A 21,958-nucleotide genomic window follows, 5' to 3' on the forward strand; every position below is an offset into this window, starting at 1 on the left:
AAGCTCTATAAAAGGAATTTTTATTCTGTTTAATAGTTTTATGGTTTTCAGGGGCTATTTTTAATTCTGTCACGTGTTGAGGTGGAATAAAAAGAACCTGCTTTCTAAAAATATACACCAAAATAAATATCCCCTCCTATTTGTTTTCCTGTTTCTCTAAACGCTTCCAAGAAGAGATACGACCACAGAAATCTTGGATGAAAAGTGAACTAAACTGGGATGTGGCTCAGTGTTTCTGACCAAAATGACTTTCACATTGAACGTTCAAAGGCACTAAAAGTAAAGCCGATTCCAGACATGTTGTGTTGTTAACGTTATGTTATGTTAACAGGGATTTATTGCTCGCCAGATTCAAGGCGAGTTACAAGTACAAAAATACAACTGATAACAGCTATCAGGAATTGCAGATAAACAAATTCTAAAAGCCAAACATAATAACAGTAAAACCTCCAAGGTCGAGTAAACGAATATGTTTTTAGGGCTTTACGGAACATAAAATAGTTATTTAGTAAACAAAGCTCAGAAGGAAATTTATTCAATATTGAACCGCAGCAAAAAAGAAAGATTTAGGGGGAAAAAAAAAGCCCAGTCTTAAATCATACACCCTTGACAAACGGGAGAGTTAACAGTGAGTAATTGCATCTCCTCTCTCTACATTTTAACAAGTTTACTAGCCTGGCTCCAGCTTTAGGGCAGATACTATTTGCCCGATTACCGCCGGGTAAACACTGGTGCTACAAAAATAAATAAAAAAATTTGTAGCACCAGAAATGGTGCGCACTGGGGGTGGGAACCAGGGGCGTAGCCAGACAGCAAATTCTGGGTGGGCCTAGTCAAGAAGTGGAGGGGCATCAAGAGCTCTCCCACCAACTTAAAAAAACATATCTCAGCTTGCGGGAAAATGCTGCTGTCCGCCTTGGCAGTGTGCAGCAGGCGTGCGCTGAGGCCGGCATCAGCAGCTTTTGAAACTTAGACTGCTGGAGACCTTTGTTTTTGGCATCATCAGGGGGACGTCTTCAGCTGGCAGAGCTTGGGAGCCCCACTAGCTAGCATTAAACGTGTGGTGCTGTTGGGTGGCCTGAGTCCTAAGTGGATGGGCCCTGGCCCACCCAGGCCCACCTTTGGCTATGCCACTGGTGGGAACTATTGCCGGGCTGCTGCAGTAACCTGGTGGTACTTCTGGTTTCGTGAGTAGTAAGCCTGCATTGGGCTTACCACTGCTTAGTAACAGACCTCCTTAGTAAAATGTCATAACTGACCGAATCAAAGGCAGCAGAGATATCTAAGGTAAAATCATCTCTCCATCACTACATAAAACCTTAATTGTATATTTAGGAGGAAGACAGGGACTGATCTGAATGTCATGGAGTAGAAACCCACATGGGGCAGAGCCATCTCTCTTACCTTCACAAGGTGGCTTTCAGCAGCGCCAGCATGACACACTGCTGCGTGTGTCACATATACCTGCTTATAATTGAAAGAGAAAAACGCCTATATTGCGACCCAAATCGGGAGATAGACGTTTATCTCCCAAAAACGAATAAATTGGTATAAGCGAAAGCCGATTTTGGACGTGTTCAACTGCAGTCCGTCGCGGATGTGGACAAAGTTGATGGGGGCTTGTCAGAGGTGTGGCGAAGGCGGAACTGGGGCGTGGTTATCGGCCGAACAGAGATGGGCGCATTTCACCGATAATGGAAAAAAAAGTATGCGTTTTTAGCTAGAATTTAGGACACTTTTCCTGGACCCTGTTTTTTCATGAATAAGGCCCCAAAAAGTGCCCTAAATGACCAGATGACCACCGGAAGGAATCGGGGATGACCTCCCCTGACTCCCCCAGTGGTCACTAACCCCCTCCCACCACAAAACATGATGTTTCACAACTTTTTATTTTCACCCTCAAATGTCATACCCACCTCCCTGGCAGCAGTATGCAGGTCCCTGGAGCAGTTGTTAGGGGGTGCAGTGGACTTCAGGTAGGTGGACCCAGGCCCATCCCCCCCTACCTGTTACAATTGTGCTGCTTAATGCTTAGTCGTCCAACCCCCCCCAAACCCACTGTACCCACATGTAGGTGCCCCCCTTCAACCCTTAGGGCTATAGTAATGGTGTAGACTTGTGGGCGGTGGGTTTTGAGGGGGATTTAGGGGGCTCAACACACAAGGGAAGGGTGATATGCACCTGGGAGCTCTTTTACCTTTTTTTTTGTTTTTGTAAAAGTGCCCCCTAGGGTGCCCGGTTGGTGTCCTGGCATGTGAGGGGGACCAGTGCACTACGAATCCTGGCCCCTCCCACGAACAAATGGCTTGGATTTATTCGTTTTTGAGCTGGGCGCTTTCATTTTCCATTATCGCTGAAAAACAAAAACGCCCAGCTCACAAATTGTCAAATAACACATGGACGTCTATTTTTTCCCAAAATACGGTTTGGTCCGCCCCTTCATGGACCCGTTCTCGGAGATAAACGCCCATGGAGATAGACGTTTTTGTTCGATTTTGCCCCTCATAGTCTATAAGGTTAACATCTCACAGTGTGAAGAAAGCCGTCTGAAGTATCATCCTCAAATCATATTTATAAACATTTGTACAAACTTTGATAGAACCTGCTTCTATTTCTTCTTTGTCCATTTCATATTAGTAGAGTGCGAGGTGCAGTTGATGTTTCAGTAGTTAAACTTGAGGTCTGTTATCCTGGTGGGGCATTGCCTCTCTTGGAGACTTTCGTTGCAATTATCTTACTATTACAAGAAGATATAGTGGCCCCCTCAGTATAGCTCTCCGGCCATTACCGGCTGGATTTGGCCTGTGGAAACTTGCTTTAGTTGGCAGAGGTCCAGTTCCTGTTTCTGTGGTAATGATACCATTGGATGGCTTTCCAGCCCTTCTCACAGGAGATTTGATTAGTTGACATTAGCTGTTGAAACTGTGACAGTGAGGCAAATTGCATGTATGAATTGAGACAACGTAACCTATGGACAGAGACAGGTATGGAAACATTTAGGGGGAGATTCTATATATGACTATATTCTATATAAGGGTGTCAGAATTTTCGGTGGGCCCGGGCCATCCATGGCTATGCCCCTGGTTAGTTCATTTATAGTCCAATATGTATATATTTATTGGGATTTATTAATTGCTTTTAAGAAGAGATTTACCCAAGGCAGTGTACAGGTAAAGTAACATAAAACTTAGAATTTTGTTAACAGTATAGCAATAGTAAAACAACCAAGAATAACTAAGTGCAATAAATAAGGTAAACTTGAAAACAGTAAATTGAAATCTAATAGAACTACTGTGAAATAGTATAAAAAATATACACATTTAACAGCACTGGAATTCAGAGATATAATACAATGTTTGCATAATACTAATGATACACCTAATAAGCATTAGAACATTCAACTAACATAGATATGATGCTAAAGATTTTCTACAATACAGCTTACAGTGAAATGGACCCTTGCATTTGTAAGTTAGCACAATTCTGCTCTTTACATTCCCATTTTTGTCTAAAGTGGTTTTCAAGAGACTTACAAATGAGGTTTCAAGAGAAACAGGAATTTTAAGGTTTCTTGGCCAGGGGAGTAGCAGTTGATCACAACTAATCACCTTTTTCTCCGCTTGCCGTATTCTGTTGTTTGATTCCTTGGCATTCTTGCATTATTACATACCATGTAAATGAGTTTATCTTGTTGGGCAGACTGGATGGACCATACAGGTCTTTATCTGCCCTCATTTACTATGTTACTATCCAGCTCATTTTTGAAAGTGATCGTTGGCCATCCTCCGACACAAATCAGGAGATGGCCGGCGATCTCCTGAACCCAGCGAAATCGGTATAATCGAAAGCCGATTTTGGCCAGGTTTAACTGCTTTCCATCGCGGAGCCGGCGAAACATCAAGGGGGCGTGTCGGTAGGGTAGTGAAGGCGGGAAGGGGCGTGTTCATGAGATGGCCGGCTTCGCCTGATAATGGAAAAAAAAAAGCCAGGCTTGACGAGCATTTTGCCGGCTTTACTTGGTCCCTTTTTTTTCACGACCAAGCTTCAAAAAGGGGCCCCAACTGACCAAATGACCACTGGAGGGAATTGGGGATCACCTTCCCATACTCCCCCAGTGGTCAGCAACCCTCTCCCACCCCCCACCCCAAAAAAAATTTAAAAACATTTTTTTGCCAGCCTCTATGCCAGCCTCAAATGCCATACCCAGCTCCATCACAGCACTATACAGGTCCCTGGAGCAGTTTTTAGTGGGTACAGTGCACTTGAGGCAGGCGGACCCAGGCCCATCCCCCCTACCTGTTACACTTGTGGTGGTAAATGGGAGCCCTCCAAAACCCACCCGAAACACACTGTACCCACATCTAGGTGCCCCCCTTCATCCCTAAGAGCTATGGTAGTAGTGTACAGTTGTGGGGAGTGGGTGTTGGGGGGGGGGGCTTGGGGGGCTCAGCACCCAAGGTAAGGGAGCTATGCACCTGAGATCAATTTGTGAAGTCCACTGCAGCGCCCCCTAGGATGCCCAGTTGGTGTCCTGGCATGTCAGGGGGACCAGTGCACTACAAATGCTGGCACCTCCCATGACCAAATGGCTTCAATTTGGCCGAGTTTGAGATGGCCGCCATTACTTTCCATTATCGGCGAAAACCAATGGCGGCAATCTCTAATGCCGGTGATCTCTAAGGCCGGTCCAAATGTTGAGATTTGGCCGTCCCTGACCGTATTTTCGAAACGAAAGATGGCTGGCCATGTTGTTTCGATAATACTGTCGGGTATGCAGCTTTACGCGGCCATCATTATAGATGGCCGCCCTTATAGGTGGGCGGCCCCATTCGATTATGCCCCTCCATACTGCCGGGACGAATTACTTTTTAATTTCCTACTACACGCAGCGTTTCCAGCATTAATCGGAGGTTGGTGCGCACCAAGCAGTCACCACACGTGTAACACATCAGCCCTTACTCAATGGGTGGCATTAAGGGCTCAGGCCGTAAAAAGGTGCGGCGCTGGTTTCAATTTTACCGCAGCCTTTTTCTCGGTCAATTGAAAAAAAGCCCTTTTACCAAGATGCGGTATAAACTGGCCCAGCACTTGCCTAAAACACGTGCCCACACTACCGCAGGCCACGTTTTGCCGTGGCTTAGTAAAAGGACCCCTTGGCTTTTGCCTTCTTAGCTGCCGGGATTATTTATTGTGATTTACTCTTTAGTTTTGTCTTGGTCTGTGAAGAATATTTGGGTGATGTATTTGTCTTTGTGTTTTAATTTATTAATTGTATTTGATTTTTGGGGGGATTTGTGTACCAAGTACTGTACTCTCCTGATACACATTGTACACTGTATTTCCCAGTGAATCTTGTCTGAATTCTCTCTTGTGTCTTTCAGCTTACAACTCCCAACTTCCCCATCGTGGTCAAGCTAGGACATGCTCATGCCGGCATGGGAAAGGTAGGACGATAAAATCTTATGGTCCGTAGAGCTCATATGCAATTTTCTCAGGACTTCTACCTACTTAACCCCCCCCCCCCCCTCCAAGGTTTAGTGTTCAACAAAGGGGGTACAATAGTACAACTTTGACATTGTGAGCTGTAGTGGCAGTCATCAAGGCTTCAACCCTGGTTATTATCCAGTTGAACCTCTCGTAACAGAATTCAATTTCCTTACAAAATACAAACCATCTGTCCCTGTATGGAATAAATCGATAAGGAGCTGCTTGGTTTTAGTTCTCAGAACTCACTAAATGGCTTCTTAAAGAATAACTAGTGTTGAAAAAGTATGGGCCAAGAGAAGAGACGGCTGAGGGGAGACATGATAGAGGTATATAAAATAATGATCGGGTGGATGGTGAAGCGTCTGTTCACGCTTTCCAAAAATACTAGGACTAGGGGGCATGCGATGAAGCTACAGTGTAGTAAATTTAAAACAAATCGGAGAAAAGTTTTCTTCACCCAACGCATAATTAAACTCTGGAATTCATTGCCGGAGAACGTGGTGAAGGCGGGTAGCTTAGCAGAGTTTAAAAAGGGGGTTGGACGGTTTCCTAAAGGACAAGTCCATAAACCGCTACTAAATGGACTTGAGAAAAATCCACAATTCCAGGAAAAACATGTATAGAATGTTTGTACATTAGGGAAGCTCGCCAGGTGCCCTTGGCCTGGATTGGCCGCTGTCGTGGACAGGATGCTGGGCTCGATGGACCCTTGGTCTTTTCCCAGTGTGGCATTACTTATGCACTTATTTGATGGTGTGTACAGTACTTTTCTGGTGCGTGTGTGTATTGGCGGAGCATGTGCATGTTATACAACGCTGTCTTTTGCACACAGTCCAGCTTACATTTTCCTGCAGTTCCACTACTGCTCTATCAAGAAAAGTAGACGCTTGCATAACCTCATATCCTAGGTACCCCCATCAATAGGGTCCCAGAACCAACCCAATAGTGCTGAAAATGCTGAGGCTTAATTTGCACCCACTCTGTGTGTGCGTGTAATGTGCACATGTACCCGAATAGTTTGTACATCACGTTCTGCCCAAAACTCCGCCCCTAGGAATTCCTGGTCAAGTAGATGCACTTTTTTCCAAGCTCTTACATACACCACACAATTGTATAAATAAACACCCATTTATTTCTGTCTGTGAAATAGACTTTACACATAGAAAAACTTCACAAAATTACCCCATAAGCCAATCAGTAATTACACAGTGCAATGCAGGTACTTAAAGCAACAAAGTAACATAGCATTTGTCAGCAGAGAGGGTCCAATCAGTGTGTGTCACCATTTCTAAGTGTAAACACATATTGCGGCTGCTGAAATAACTCCTTATCCAAGGCCACTGTAACCAGTTTCTATCCTTGGTCTCTCTGCCATTCTAGACAAATAAATAAGTAAATTCCTTAAATAAATACCCAGTTCCCTGGGTCATTTCGCTCATCTCTCAGCCCTGTTCTACCCACTGCCCTCCACCTTACATAAGTACATAAGTATTGCCATACTGGGAAGGACCAAAGGTCCATCAAGCCCAGCATCCTGTTTCCAACAGCGGCCAATCCAGGTCACAAATACCTGGCAGAAACCCAAAGAGTAGCAACATTCCGTGTAGAACCCCAAAGAACAGCAAGATTCTGGAATCCTAAAGAGTAACAAGATTCCATGTAGAATCCCAAAGAGTAACAACATTCCATGTAGAACCCCAAAGAATAGCAAGATTCTGGAACCCTAAAGAGTAACAAGATTCCATGTAGAACCCCAATGAGTAGCAACATTCCATGCAGAATCCCAAGTTCATAAGTATTGCTACACTGGGACAGACCAAAGGTCCATCAAGCCCAGCATCCTGTTTCCAACAGTGGCCAATCCAGGTCACAAATACCTGGCAAGATCCCCCAAAACTACAAAACATTCTATACTGCTTACCCCAGAAATAGTGGATTTTCCCCAAGTCCATTTAATAACGGTCTATGGACTTTTCCTTTAGGAAGCCGTCCAAACCTTTTTAAAACTCCGCTAAACTAACCGCCTTTACCACATTCTCTGGCAACGAATTCCAGAGTTTAATTACACGTTGAGTGAAGAAACATTTTCTCTGATTTGTTTTAAATTTACTACATTGTAGCTTCATCGCATGCCCCCTAGTCCTAGTATTTTTGGAAAGCGTGAACAGGCGCTTCACATCTACCCCTTCAACTCCACTCATTATTTTATAGACCTTGTCTTAAGAAGCGTTTTGTCTACCCTCCTCTGAACTTCCCTTGTTCCAGCCATAGCTCAGGGCAATAGTCTTCCAGATCTTTAAAACCGTAAAGTATTTTAATTAATGCAAGTTTCTTGCAGTAATGCGGATATTGGAGAAAACAATTCCTTGCTGTTTGTCATGTCTTATAAATTTATGGGATCAATGTAGGAATAATGCAGTAATGGGCACGTTTCAGCAGTGGAGAATAGGAAACCCGCTGATCCCTCGGGTGTGTAGACAGGATGCTACAGCCCTCGCAAGTACCTTATTACAGACCAGAAATATGATGGACTGTGCCAGGTATGGAGTAAAGCGGTACCTTCCATGCCAGGAACATGAGCAGAGCTCCCAGTAAGCTCACTGGGCCTGTTTGAATCTGCCCTATCGCAAATTGCTTCCAGCAACTTCTTTCAGAAGATGAAAGCACTAAATCAGGAAAAGGACAATTCCTCTTTCTTCCATTCTCTACCATGGGTTTATATTCTGTCTACCAGACATCTCTAATTAATCCAGATATGTGGAAGAAATGCTTTTCAGGGAAAAAAAAAAGTCCTTAAAATATTTTTTCAGGCATCACATTTTTGTTATTTTCTGTAGTCCTTAAACACTGTGACACTTTTTCTGGGTTAAAAACGAAGCGCAAGTGTGAAACCTGTAGGTCCCCTAACCCTGAAAAGGGTGGGTGTCGCTCGTATCCCTTCACCGTCTCTCTTTCTGTTCTCTGGCACGTTAGGGTAAAAAGAAACGTTGAAAAACAATGTTGCCCTGGCTGTGTTCCAGTCATCAAATATTTGACTGGTTTAAACTAAAACGAACAAAGGTTTTCTGTCTGCAAGTTAGTACACGAAGCCACTGGAAGACATCTGCTGTTTAAAATAACCAAAATATGCAAATTAGCATTCCTTTATTAATTAGGCTTTTTGCGTGCAGAAAGCATCAGATGGAAGTTAGTGAGGTGCTTCTTCGACCAACAGCGATCACAGCATGATCAAATTTGAGTTGGTACCTGGAGTGAAGTCACTAAAGAAATCCACTGTAGCAGCATTTAATTTTTTCAAAAGGGTGACTATGAAAAAATGAGGGAAAACTGTTAAATAGAGTCGGCCGCAAAGGTTAGGACTTTAAATCAGGCGTGGATATTGTTTTAAAATACCACCATGGAAGCCCAGACCAGACGTATTCCACGTATTAACAAAGGTGGAAAGAAAGCAAACGACAGCCAGCGTGGCTAAAAGGCGAAGTGAAAAAGTCTATTAGAACCAAAAGAGCATCCGTCAAAGAATGGAAAAAGGATCCGAATGAAGAAAATAAGAAGCAACATAGAAGCCTCAAACTAGATACAACGCATTGATAAAGAATACTACAAGAGAATATGAAGAAAAACTTGCTCTAGAGGCAAAAACTTGTAGTAACACCTTTTTCAGGTACATCAGAAGCAGAAAGACTGTGAGGGAATCCGTGGGACCCTTAGATCATGAAGGAGCAAAAGGGCCACTCAGGGAGAACAAGGCCGTAACGGAGGAACTTAACGAATTCTTTGTTTCTGTCTTTACGGAAGAAGATGTAAGAGACAGGGGTGTGCTGGTAAATTTTTAACAACAGGCTCTTTCTCCGGACGTAGCCAGCTCTGCAGTTGGAAGGGCCAGGGGTGGCCGGGGGTGGGGAGCAACACTTGCCTCTCTCTCCTCCCTCCCTTCGTGCGGGCACGCTAGGCATACCTTTGCTGGCAGCCACCACTCCCAACGTCTTGCTCTGAGCAGCATGCTGGAACTTCTCCTCGCATGCTCGAGAAGTCTCAGCCTGCTGCCCAGAGCTGGAAACAAGGAGCGGGGAGCAGCAGTAGTCTATTTACTTGGCTGGCAGGGCTCAGCATCCCACCAGCAAAGTAAAAGAGAATTCAGCAGGGGGCCCAAGCCCACATTTTGGGAGCCAGTTGTTAAAGTAGCCATGGGAGGGCCCTACTTTAACAACCGGCTCCCAAATTCTTAAAAACTTAACAACCGGCTCTTGCGAGCCTGTGAGAGCCTGCTCAGCACACACTGGTAAGAGATCTACCTGTACCAGATATGGTTTGTCAAGGTTGACGATGCGGAGGAACTGAAAGAATTACATGGAAATACTTTTAAAACAATTAGAAGGTACTTTTGCACTCAAGGACTAGTTTAAGATCTGGAACTTGCTGCTGGAGGATGTGGTAACAGCGGTTAGCGTACCTGGGTTTTAAAAAGGTTTGAACAAGCTGCTTGAGGAAAGTTCATAGTCTGTATTGAGATGAATAATGGGGGAAGCCACTGCTTGCCTCGGGATTGGTAGCATGGAATATTGCTACTATTTGGGTTTCGGCCAGATACTAGTGACCTGGATTGACCACTATTGGAAGCAGGATTCTGTGGCAGATTGGACCATTGTTCTGGACCCAATATGGCTATTCTTATGTTCTTAGTTTCTTCGTGGGTCTCCTGATCAGTCCATTGGTTGGACTGAATTTAGCCACCATGAAAGATGCGATGTTGGGACATTTTCCAGTTATGTAACTTGGGTTTAGCTTGACAATTTTTGTCATACCGGAGAACTGTCCTAAAGTTCTGGATCTCTCAATCCGGATATATTCAGCAGGTGCTAAGTGCAACTGAATATCCAAACTTAATAGGATAAAGACATTTAGTTAACTCTGACAGTCACCTGAGCTCCATGGTAAGAAGACATAATGGTGCATTTTATACTAACCATAAAAATAAATAATTTAAAAAAAAAAGAGTGGATGAAGGAAAATTGACAGAGAAAAGCCACGTGTCATAAATTATTAAATTGTAACCATTCTGGAAAGTGTGAATGTGCAGCTGAGGCCAAAAGAAGGGTTAAAACATACCAAAAATCACAGAAAAGCTGGGCAATTTGTACCTAAGTATAAGTTCCTTTTTACCCAAAGAAACTGGTAATACAGTTTGAAAATTGCTAGAAAATTCAGACAGCCAACAGCGCGAGCCCTACAGTCAAATCTTGGACACAGTTCAGAGCAGTGGTCTCGGAGCCAAATCTCTTATTTATTTATTTCAAATATTTATTACCTGCTATGTCCATTAATCTATGCTTTTGCTGACCTGCACTTTACCCCATCAGAGTTTTCTTGGAGAGACGCGTACCTTAAAAATCTTCAGTGGGATAAGGATAACTCCGTGCCAGCGGTATGGCAGGCAGGCTAAGGACATTCACATGCTCACAGGCTGAACAGTAAATCTGGAAGAACCAGGGCCAATAAGGGGAGTGGGAGGGGGAGGGGAAGGGGGATAAGCAGGTCAGCTGCCTGGAACTCCAGTACACAAGGAATCCCCTTTGTGAAACTAAATGTTGTCATTGAGGCAGAGCTCCAGGGCACCTGACAGTGACTGGGCCTCAGTCTGTCCAACACCAGTTACAGAATACTGGGTTTTAACTTGAAGACATCTTAATATATCATTCCTTTTTATTTCAGAATTATGTATTCTAGCCATGAATTAATTAGAACACTCCAGTAGTCTCAAAGGTGCTTTATGTAGCCTAGTGGTTAGTGCAGCTGGGGAACTGGGTTTGATTCCCACTGCAGCTCCTTATGATTCTGGGCAAGTCACTTAACCCTCCATTGCCCCTGGTACAAAATAAGTACCTGAATATATGTAAACCGCTTTGAATGTAGTTATAAAAAACACAGAAAGGCAGTATATCAAGCCCCATTCCCTTTATCGTGCACCAGGGATAGAGACTTGCCCCAATGTGAATAATTTCTCCTTTCCCTTGCCCTGTGGCCATATCAACTGACAAGACTCCAGGGCTGAATTGTAATTCGCAGGAACTCGGTACTGTCTGTGCATAGCTGTCCGTACTCCGGGTCCTGAATGATCACAAAAGTGTCATGCGGGTCACACAAGTGGCAGAGATTGGACTCTGAAGCAGAGATGGGCAAACCAGGGGTTTACGTTGGATCATTGGGGTAGGCCTTTTTGAACCAACCTCTTCAAAAAGGCCTACCCCAATGATCCAACGTAAACCCCTTCATCCAGCAACACGGCATGACCAATGATCGTACTGGACAATATACAATCCTCATTCCTTCGACCCTTACAATTACCTCATTCAATCACTATATAACCTTGTATTTGTTATCAACCAACTTGGCGAAAGCCTTTGACGGTACTATGTAAGCCACATTGAGCCTGCAAATAGGTGGGAAAATGTGGGGTACAAATGTAACAAATAAATAAAACCCATTGCAAGACAACTAGATAAGAACCAAAATGGGGTACAGAGAAGGATTTATTTCTAGAGCAAACCAACTGGCTTCTAATTTTAATTACTCACAAAATATGGCCACCCCAGTCAGAGCACCAATATTTCAACTACACAGAAAGGTCATTTTCACCTCAGGGTACTTCTCTACCCCTGCAACTTCAGTGAACCAGAGAATGAAAATACCTTCATACTTTGCCCCTGCTACATCAGGATTAAGGGGGAGGAAATTTCTCTATATATTTGATTTGCGATATATGAACATAGTTTGCTCACACAGTCAAGGCTCACTCCTAAGTATGTCTCATATTTCATATGTATCCAACTAACCCTAGATCAATTGAAAATTACCCTCCAGAAAGATCCCTGGTGAATATAGAACAACCCTGAGAGACAGCACAAAAAGACATTGACTGGGATTGATGAAGACTCTCCTTTCTTCTACCTGCTTGGGTTCCTTGTAAGAGCCCGGGACCATGTGTAGAGGAAAGGCACAAACCGAGAGCTTAGAATTATAAAGGACTAAAAGAAACAAAAACCCAGGTGAGATCAGCAAGCACATGAGGAACACTTGAAAGAGCCCACGAGCATGATCTTTCCAAAGATATTTTTTTATTTTTTTTATTTTTTGTTACATTTGTACCCCGCGCTATCCCACTCATGGCAGGCTCAATGCGGCTTACATGGGGCAATGGAGGGTTAAGTGACTTGCCCAGAGTCACAGGGAACTACCTGTGCCTGAAGTGGGAATCAAACTCAGTTCCTCAGGACCAAAGTCCACCACCCTAACCACTAGGCCACTCCTCCACTGTTGCTACTATTTGAGATTCTACATGGAATGTTGCTATTCCACTAGCAACATTTCATGTAGACTTCGGCCCTTGCAGATCACCAATGTGGCCGCGCAGGCTTCTGCTTCTGTGAGTCTGACGTCCTGCACGTACGTGCAGGACGTCAGACTCACAGAAACAGAAGCCTGCGCAGCCTTCTACATGGAATGTTGCTAGTGGAATAGCAACATTCCATGTAGAATCTCCAATAGCAGCAACATTCCATGTAGAATCTCCAATAGTATCTATTTAATTTTTGTTACATTTATACCCTGCGCTTTCCCACTCATGGCAGGCTCAATGCGGCTTACATGGGGCAATGGAGGGTTAAGTGACTTGCCCAGAGTCACAAGGAGCTGCCTGTGCCTGAAGTGGGAATCGAACTCAATTCCCCAGGACCAAAGTCCACCACCCTAACCACTAGACCACTTCTCGTCCTGATAGTTATTTAATATGGCTAAGAGTTAAGAGCTTTTAATGTTTTTATCTGTATTTTTGAATTGTTCCTCAGACAAATTATTTTGACGAGGTGTATAATCAAATGAAATAAATTACGGCAAAAGCTATAATGACTGGGCAGCTCTGATAACATCCTTCTAAGCCAACTGGGCAAAAGAAAAAGAGCATCTACATTTGACAGAGTAACACCACTGCGACACTGGCTCCCTATACAGGCCAGAACTATTTTAAAATTATGTTCCTTAATATTCTTAATTTTACAGGGCCGACCTCAGGACTACATGTCTAACATCATTAATCTACCTAACTGAAATTGTGTTAAAAGCTCTCGAGGTTATTTAGATTTAAACTTTCCCAATCCTAAAACAAAAACTGTTTACAAATCTGTATTTGCATTACTGTTTCTATATCAGCCTACAAAATGGTTGACCTCACTACTACTGACTTCTGTGAGAGAGATATTGATTTTCTAAAATATTTTTAAAAATTCCTATTTCAAAAATTTTATTTTGGGTCAAATTCACTGAATTTACCCAATTTCCTGGGTCTGCCATTCTCTCTGTTAAGCACAGTGGATTTATGAGGTATGTATGAGGTACAAGTGTCCAGTGTAATGTAATTCATAGTTTGAGGTCATTTCTGTGAGTAGGTGACCACTGAGACTCCCTCGAGTGCCCAGGACCAGGTTCCTCCAGTGTAGGGAAACCAGACGACTGCCCACAAGTCACTGGGGACTGCCTTGGACCTTCTTGGATTTGTTCCGTTGCATGGATGGAGTTCCATAAAGCCCGGATTCTAATTCCATGCCTGTTTTTTCTCTCTCTGTAAGGAAGTGATAGGCTCCACCAGGGGGACTGGAAGACAGCTTGGAGCATAGCTAGAATTAACTCAGTAATCCAGAGGAAAACAAATGTTTATCTCGGGGGGGCAGTGGGCAATGCATCATATAATGAAATGTAAAGTTTGCCCATCTGATGAGATTCCAGGGTAAGGCATCTTGTTGAATAAACAGTGGGTGTCTTTCAGTAACACTGTGTAGCCCCTGTGGTCCCTCACTGGATTTGAATTCTCAGAAGGAAGATACAAGGTACATACTTCATGGAAGTTGGCAGTTTCCTGTTTCGGTCAGCCACTCATGGTATACAGGATTCTTGGGTCAGAACCAGCTGAGCAGGGAGATTGTTAACCCCTGGGATTATTCAGTCTGTCATTTCCAAAACTCACAGTCCAATTCAGATTTTGTTCTGAACCATTCTTCTGCATCTTTATCTTATGAAACTCCTTTACTGTCTGGGATTCTCCTAAGTAAAAAGGAATCCTGTTTTTTTCCAAAGAAAACAGCCGGAGAGTAGAAGCAGGCTGATCCAGCAGGTGATTCCTCTATAGAGCTCTGGCCCTCCTGGGTCCAACTGTTAGGGGTAACATAGTAACGTGTAGTAACATAGTAAATGATGACAGATAAAAACCTTATGGTGCGTCCAGTCTGCCCAACAAGATAAACTCATTTACATGGTATGTGATACTCATACCCGAGTGTGATTTGTCCTTGCCTTTCTCAGGGCACAGACCGTAGAAGTCTGCCCAGCACTGTTCTTGTACTACGTGGTAACATAGTAACATAGTAGATGACGGCAGAAAAGACCTGCACGGTCCATCCAGTCTGCCAACAAGACAACTCATGTGTGCTACTTTTGTGTATACCTTACTTTGATTTGTACCTGTGCTCTTCAGGGCACAGACCGTATAAGTCTGCCCAGCACTATCCCTGCCTCCCAACCACCAGTCCAGTTCTGAAGCTAACGTCGAAGCCCCTTAAAATTTACACTCCAGCCCATCCCTATCTATTCAGTCACAATCAGGGCATAGACCGTAGATGTCTGCCCAGCTCCCATTTTGTTTCCCAATTACCGGTGTCACCACCCAATCTCCGCTAAGATTCCGCGGAACCCATTCCTGCTAAACAAGATTCCTTTGTGTTTATCCCACGCATGTTTGAATTCCATTACCGTTTTCATTTCCACCACCTCCCGCGGGAGGGCATTCCACATATCCACCACCCTGTTGTCCTCTGAGCCCTCACCTTCTCTTCTAGGATCAGTGATAACCCAGAGTCCTTCTTATGCTCCTGTTCTTTTATAAGTTTAATTATAGTGGTTTTCTAGCAAAAGATTCAAAACACTGTGTGGTGGTATGATGGCTTTGTCAGCCACCAGACATGAGGAAACCTTCTTTGGGGTGAACATTTATACCAGTTTCCCCTCTATTTTGAGGTCTTCTAGTAAGGAGGATGCTGCCAATGCTGGAAAGTACTGGGTGACATAAAAAGGTCACAACTGGTAGAGCTACTAGGGGTCTCTACAATTGTGTACACTAGAGACTCCTAACCAGACTGAAGATGGGTCCCTGCTGAGACCTTAGAATGGTATTCAGAGCAGTAGCATAAGTTCTGCCCAGACACGGAGAAGACCCACTTGCTGCCACTCCCACATCTTTTGAGGTAGACCAAGCCACTCTAGGGTCACTTGGAGCCCCCTAGTTTGAACTTGTGTCATTGATTCACTAATGCACTGATTTCCTTAGATGGATTCTTACAGCTTCCAGTTCCCTCAAATCAGGGCTTTTTTTGAGGGGGTACTTGGGGGTACTGAGTACCGGCACCTTTTCCATTGTCTGCTAAAATTGACCCGTGGACCCTAAGTTTTAATGAAAGAGCTCAGGCCCTACATACCAATTCTGCCTTGTCATGGATTCTGTGATTGGTTGCAGGAGGGTCTGGCTATTGTGGGGTGGGTCCCTCAGTGATCATCCCACCCCTGAAGGGTGGCCTAGCATTTGAGTACCGGCACCTTTTTTGCTAGAAAAAACGCACTGCCTCAAATACTCCAAAAACAGCAATGTGAGCTGAGCAGATGCTCCACCCATCAAGGTCAGTTCATGTAGAAGAATGTGTCTAGTGGTTATTTTCCTAGCACATAATGTGGTTTTCTTAGAAAGTTATGTAACATGATTTATCCAAACAAAGTAAAGTCTAAGCAATTCTTCCACAAGAATATCTATATTGTGCCCTCTAGCAGAGATTATTAGATAATGCAGCATGACGTGTTTTCTTTATGCAGACAATACTCAAATTTCTGTTCCAGGAGGGAAGCGTAAGGAACAGATGAGGAGATGTCTAGATGCTTTTTTGAAGGCAGCACATGGATGGCTAGAAGGGGACAGGAATCCTTTGGGGGAGCCAGGACCTGATACCTCTTTGGGGCATGAATTGGTCTTTGAAGGGGTAGAATTCTCTTTGTGGTGCAGATAAAGAGCCTGGGTATTATTTAAGATTCAGCGGGAAAGAGAATGTGGCCATATCATGTGAAACTGGAGCCAGTGTGAGCAATCAGTTAGATCTGGATACATTGCATAACGTTTGCAAACTAAATTTGATTTTAGCTTTGTTTCCTATAGGAAATAACTCATAAAATCGTCATGTCTGTGTGTCTCTCCCCATCCCCTGTCATGTCCATTCATCCGATTTTATTTAGATTTCAGCTATAGGTGCCTCCTAGTTCACATCTTTCACTTGCTCCAGCACTTAGACTTCCGTTTCTGTTTCCTGTAAGGAAAAAGGTCAGGTAGGGTAAAATCTCAATGTGGTCAAAGCAACATTATGACGCCCATTGAACATTTTTAAAGCTGCTTTCTCATTGGTTAGCACTAGTGGCCGCTGACTGACTGAAAAAAGGATCGACTACACAGAAATTCAGACACGCCATTACAGAAGAGCACTGCACAGCCAAATTTAGGTGCAGCCATTTATGTCATGTCTATAGTTGCCGCATCCATGCGCCATGCAATGGCATGCAGGTGATTCTGTTCTACAAGTGACACGCCCACGCTCCGCCCATGTGTACGCACCTCACAGTCGCATGCTAAGCAACTTACATGCGCTCAGCACTTTTTGCAATTGTAGGTGCCAATCCCTCGCACAATACTGCTATTCTATAACGTTGGCGAGCTTTATGGAATTACCCTTAAAAGGTTTAATCAGCTCATTCAGGATTTAGCCAATTAAACCCTTCTAAACTCAGAAAATGGGAAGGAGGCATTTCCAGGGACGCTCTGGGGTCAGCTGGTTGGCGTTGATTTGTCAGAGCTCCTAGGTAAGTTTAGGAAGTTAACCGCAGCCACATAAGTGATGGATCCTGAATCTGGCTGGACAGATTTTGACTGGTGAGCCAGTGATGAACTAATTATGTGCTCAGCGGCTCTTTGAAAAAAATCATTTGCAAACTGAACACTGTTATAACCAAACACAAGTTTCTGTACGAAAGAAGGAAATGAGGCGTCTCCTGGTTTCAAGCTGTATCTGATTTAGAACTGCTTTGGGCTATGATTGGTTTGTTAAACCCTTTTGATCTTAGAGACAATATAGTCTAAATTCTTTGATATTTTTGGCTGAGTCATTTAGGGTAAGGCACACCCTGCTACCAACACACTCACCACAAAACTTTCAATTAGCTCACAATTTAATGTCTGGGTTTTCTAAACACCAACCTTCTTAAAGTTTATTTGCCCAGTATGAAAAGGGGTGTGGAGTGGACTAACAACCGAATGAGAAGTCCCTTCTTGCCAAAGAGGGCCGGCTCGAGCTATGGACCGGATGAGGCACTAGCCCAGGGCACCAAAATCCTGATCTAGCATCGCTGCCTTCAGTTCAGTATCCCCAGGATAGGAGGGGGGGGGGGGGAAAGGGGAGGAGAAATGCTGAACTGGGATTCTGATGCCCTTTATCATCAGTAGGGGGGGAGAGGAGGAGATACTGAATCATCAGTGGAGGGGGAGGAGGAGAGGGAGTTGAGAGGAGGAGATACTGGATCAGCGGCTGGAGGAAGATAGTAAAAGGAGAGATACCCGATTGCACGTGATGGGGGGGGGGGGGGAAGACTGATACAAAAGTTGTCTCGGGGCACCACAGTCCCTTGAGCTAGTCCTGCTGTCAAAAGCCTTCCCTCATGCCCACCCTTAATCACTCGCTAGTGCAGCATAATGAACACGGAAGCCAGTGGAGACATGAAATTAAAGATTTCATGATTTCCCTGTAGAGACAACTTTTAACCTGACTGATTTTAGAACTTATTTTAAAGAGGACTAAACAAGTTCCTGGAGGAAAAGTGCTTGAAAAGAACCATAGTTCATCCCTAGAAAATGAACAACGAGAGAGAGAGATTTACTTTTTGGGATCTGTCAGGTACTTGTAACTCAGACTGGGCTCAGTGGACCTTTTCTTATGTTCTTAAAGCAGAGGTTTTAGGGGAAATGTTTCTGATAATTCAGTTCTCAGTTAGAATTATACCAATCCTTATTTGAAACATTGACGCTGTAAGATACAGTAACACTGTCTATGTCCCAGAAATGCCAAAGAAAGATCATGATCAAGTATTTTATATCACATTCATTGTTGGTTTAAACACGGATTGATAATGAGTGTGACTGTTGGGACCCATTACTATGGTTACACAGTAGCTATTAGCAAATGAGAACTCCCTGGCACTAGTATCATATTCTCTGTTCCCAATTATTACTAACTTATAGTGATAACATTGAGGCTGATTCACCATTAATATGGGTTACCACACAATGGGACTAGAAGGAACCCCAAAGTAATGCACCCGGACTAGCACGGATTTCCCTGAGATACCAGAGCCTGTGGCCCAATCTGATTAGAGCCACAAGCCCTGTGCTGTTACTGCTGCTTTAGAGGTTTGTATCTCACGTGTCTTCCCCCCCCCCCCCCCCCCCCGTCCTTGTTTTGTTTCTTTTATGAACCACGGATGGCTTCAGGTGAAAGTCGAAAGTCAGTATGATTTCCAGGATATCACTAGCATCGTAGCCATGGCTAAAACCTACGCTACCACCGAGCCTTTCATCGACTCCAAGTATGACATCCGGATCCAGAAAATCGGCAGCAGTTACAAAGCCTACATGTGAGTATGCTGAGCTTCCTTCTCTTATGGTTATAGCTGTATATCAAATCCCATCCCCTTTCCCGTTACACAGAAACTATACCCAAACCTCACCTAGCTCAAAGACAGCATGAACAGACCCTCACCAAATACAGAATAAGGGATCAGAAATTTGAACTGTGAGAGCCAAGAAGTCAGTCTGTCTTAGCATGCAATGCAACACTAGAACAGAAATGCACTTCCTCCTGTATTGTGTATATTCACATTCCCAGAGTTGACATATTTATTAGTAAACCAAAATTAAAATGTTTACCCTTCCGCCTTTGTTCTCTCTTCTCACCCAAGAACAACAGACTACTTCCCCCACACGCTAAAGAACATTGAAATCCCATCATAGCACCTCCTGGATGAAATCCATCTGGGTCAAACCTGAGAAAGGGCCAGACAGAGTCACCCTACAGTTAGAGAAGGGAAAGGGATGAATAGCCAGGAAGGAACTGCCAACTCTCCAATGAAGGTAGGGGGATGGGGAAGGGCCGCTAAGACCACAAGGTCGGGGAGGGGGATTGACTCACGGCCTACTGGGCCACCAGGGCTCCATTCATGTGAGGGGATGCCAGGGGGGCTGGAGACCCCCTGGATCTCTAGCCCTCTCAAACCTGTGTCGGGGGGTCGGGTGGACTGGAGGTCCACCAGACCTCCAGCTCCCGTCTCTGGGTGGGCTGTTGGGTCAGTGCTCCTGTGGGGGAGGGCAGAGGCTGCTGCATTGGGGGGAATGGGGGGCCTGCTAGCATGCAAATGAATGCTGGACAGGGCTCACCATTCTTCCACAATGGTCTGCAAACCCTAATGCCAGTTCCCAGCTGGTGTAGGGTTTGCTACGGCCAGCGAGCCAATGTTTGGCGAGCTGCTCGCTGATCATTGGGGAGGAATAGATTTAGCATGCATTTGCTTGTTACTTGCGCTAAGAGCCATGTTTTTAATGCTTTTGCATGCTAGCTGTGTTCAGAGCCAGCGAGCGCATTCTTTCACGCACTCAGGGGCTCTGATCATGGGGCAGTAGCAAGCGCAGGCGCTAGTATGGCACTAACAGCCTCAAGCGCCTGCGTTTGCTTCTGATCATCGGCCCGTGAGAGCTTACAGTCCCTTGTTCTTGGTCCCTCCCTGCTTGAGCAGGAGAAGAACAGGGTTGAAAAACACCCACAAGACATCAAACTGCATTTCCTTCTGGTTCCAGCTTCTTAAGACCAGGCTGGAGTGGCATGTGTGGCTGTGGCTTAGATTTCAGTGATGGATTTGGCCCATTCCTTAAGGTGAGGGGTAAAATCAGTAAGGTACCTTCAGACATACTGAGGGCACTTTTCTCTATCTGGGTCCTCTTGTACCAACATTGAATGAGTTCAGTCTTCCAGCAGAAAAGAATTTATACTCCAGGGAACCTGAGGGCCTAGAAGACAGAGTTACTCAGCATCGAAAAAAGGAATATTATGGATGCAGGATCCCTTTGGATTCTGGGGTAGAAATAAGTGAAATTTGGATAATAAAAATGTGGTAAGCTGGAAATACTTAGGTAAAAAATGCAGAGCTGATGGATTTTATTGTACAGGGGTTACATGTTGAAAGCAGACAGGAAGCTGTGCATGGAGGTCCCTGATGAGCACTGTATGTGAAGAAGGGAGGCCACCTCAAAATTATGGCTGCGTGCACACATTCCACAATAAAAACACTGTCACTGCTAATCTACTCAGGGAACAGCCCTGTACCAGGAGTAAATTTGCCTTTCCATGCACGTGAGCATAAAATTTCCCTGTGGACTCAATAAGGAAGCGCAAGATGGAGGATGATTCAGGTCCAGGAAACTTTATTGGCAGGACAATTTGTAGACATGTTGCCAAAGTAATCTGTAAAGTGTTTAAAAGGAAAATAAAAATTGAAAATAATCTGGACTTGACTGTTTCACAAATGGTGCACTAAGAGACCTGTCCAGAATGCTGGGAAGGGGAAGGGCAGAGATGTGCACAGCCTCTCACCAAACTAATTCATCTGTGGACAGAGTGGGACACCAAGAAGGAAGTTGGGGGGGGGGGGGGGTTCTGACCTCATAGCAGCTCAGCTGGGAAGCCTGGTAGTGTGTGCATGGGGAGGGGGGGAGGCAGGAAGCACACCTTACCCATCAGAAGACATCAAAGTATGTCTGGGAAACAATAATAAGTATATCCACATCAGCATAGACGGTCGGTAGCCCAACTGTTTGGGGAGGCTAAAGGGGGTGTAGCTTACCTCCATACGCTCCGTGGCAGCAACGTCAGTGAAGAAAAAGACACTACAGGCTCGCCGCCAGCTTCTCCCTTCTCTCTGCACACAGTGTCCCGCCCTCGCGGAAACAGGAAATGCATCACCGCAGAAGGCGGGACACTGTGTGCAGAGAGAAGGGAGAAGCTGGCGGCGAGCCTGTAATGTCTTTTTCTTCATTGACGTCACTGCCACGGAAATAAAAGGTCAAAATGCGCGGGGCGGGCTGCATCACAAGCGGAAGTCCATGATTGGGATGGGGAGGCTTAGCCACCCCAAGCCTCTTATATGGGGCACCTATGCACATCAGCCAGTTTGGAGGCTTCATTAGAAAGCAGGGAAAGAGGTGACCTGCAAGGGAGGCTGTCCTACAAGCTCCACATCCACAGGAACAGTGAGTCAGTCCAGGCTTTATTCCCATTGTGTCTGTGATGGA

The 21,958-nt window shown here is 44.6% G+C and overlaps 1 protein-coding gene across 2 annotated transcripts in view; it reads left to right on the plus strand.

The window, feature by feature from the left end:
* The window catches only part of SYN3 (synapsin III), a 198,976-nt gene that overhangs the window by 160,008 nt on the left and 17,010 nt on the right, over positions 1 to 21,958 (plus strand). For both annotated transcript variants that reach the window (XM_030215174.1, XM_030215175.1), the window contains exons 6-7: positions 5,382 to 5,444; positions 19,109 to 19,251. In XM_030215174.1, coding sequence (XP_030071034.1) covers positions 5,382 to 5,444; positions 19,109 to 19,251 — 206 coding nt within the window. The remainder of the gene's footprint in view (positions 1 to 5,381; positions 5,445 to 19,108; positions 19,252 to 21,958) is intronic.

The sequence above is a fragment of the Microcaecilia unicolor genome, chromosome 9 (genome assembly GCF_901765095.1).
Source record: "Microcaecilia unicolor chromosome 9, aMicUni1.1, whole genome shotgun sequence".
Lineage (NCBI taxonomy): Eukaryota > Metazoa > Chordata > Amphibia > Gymnophiona > Siphonopidae > Microcaecilia > Microcaecilia unicolor.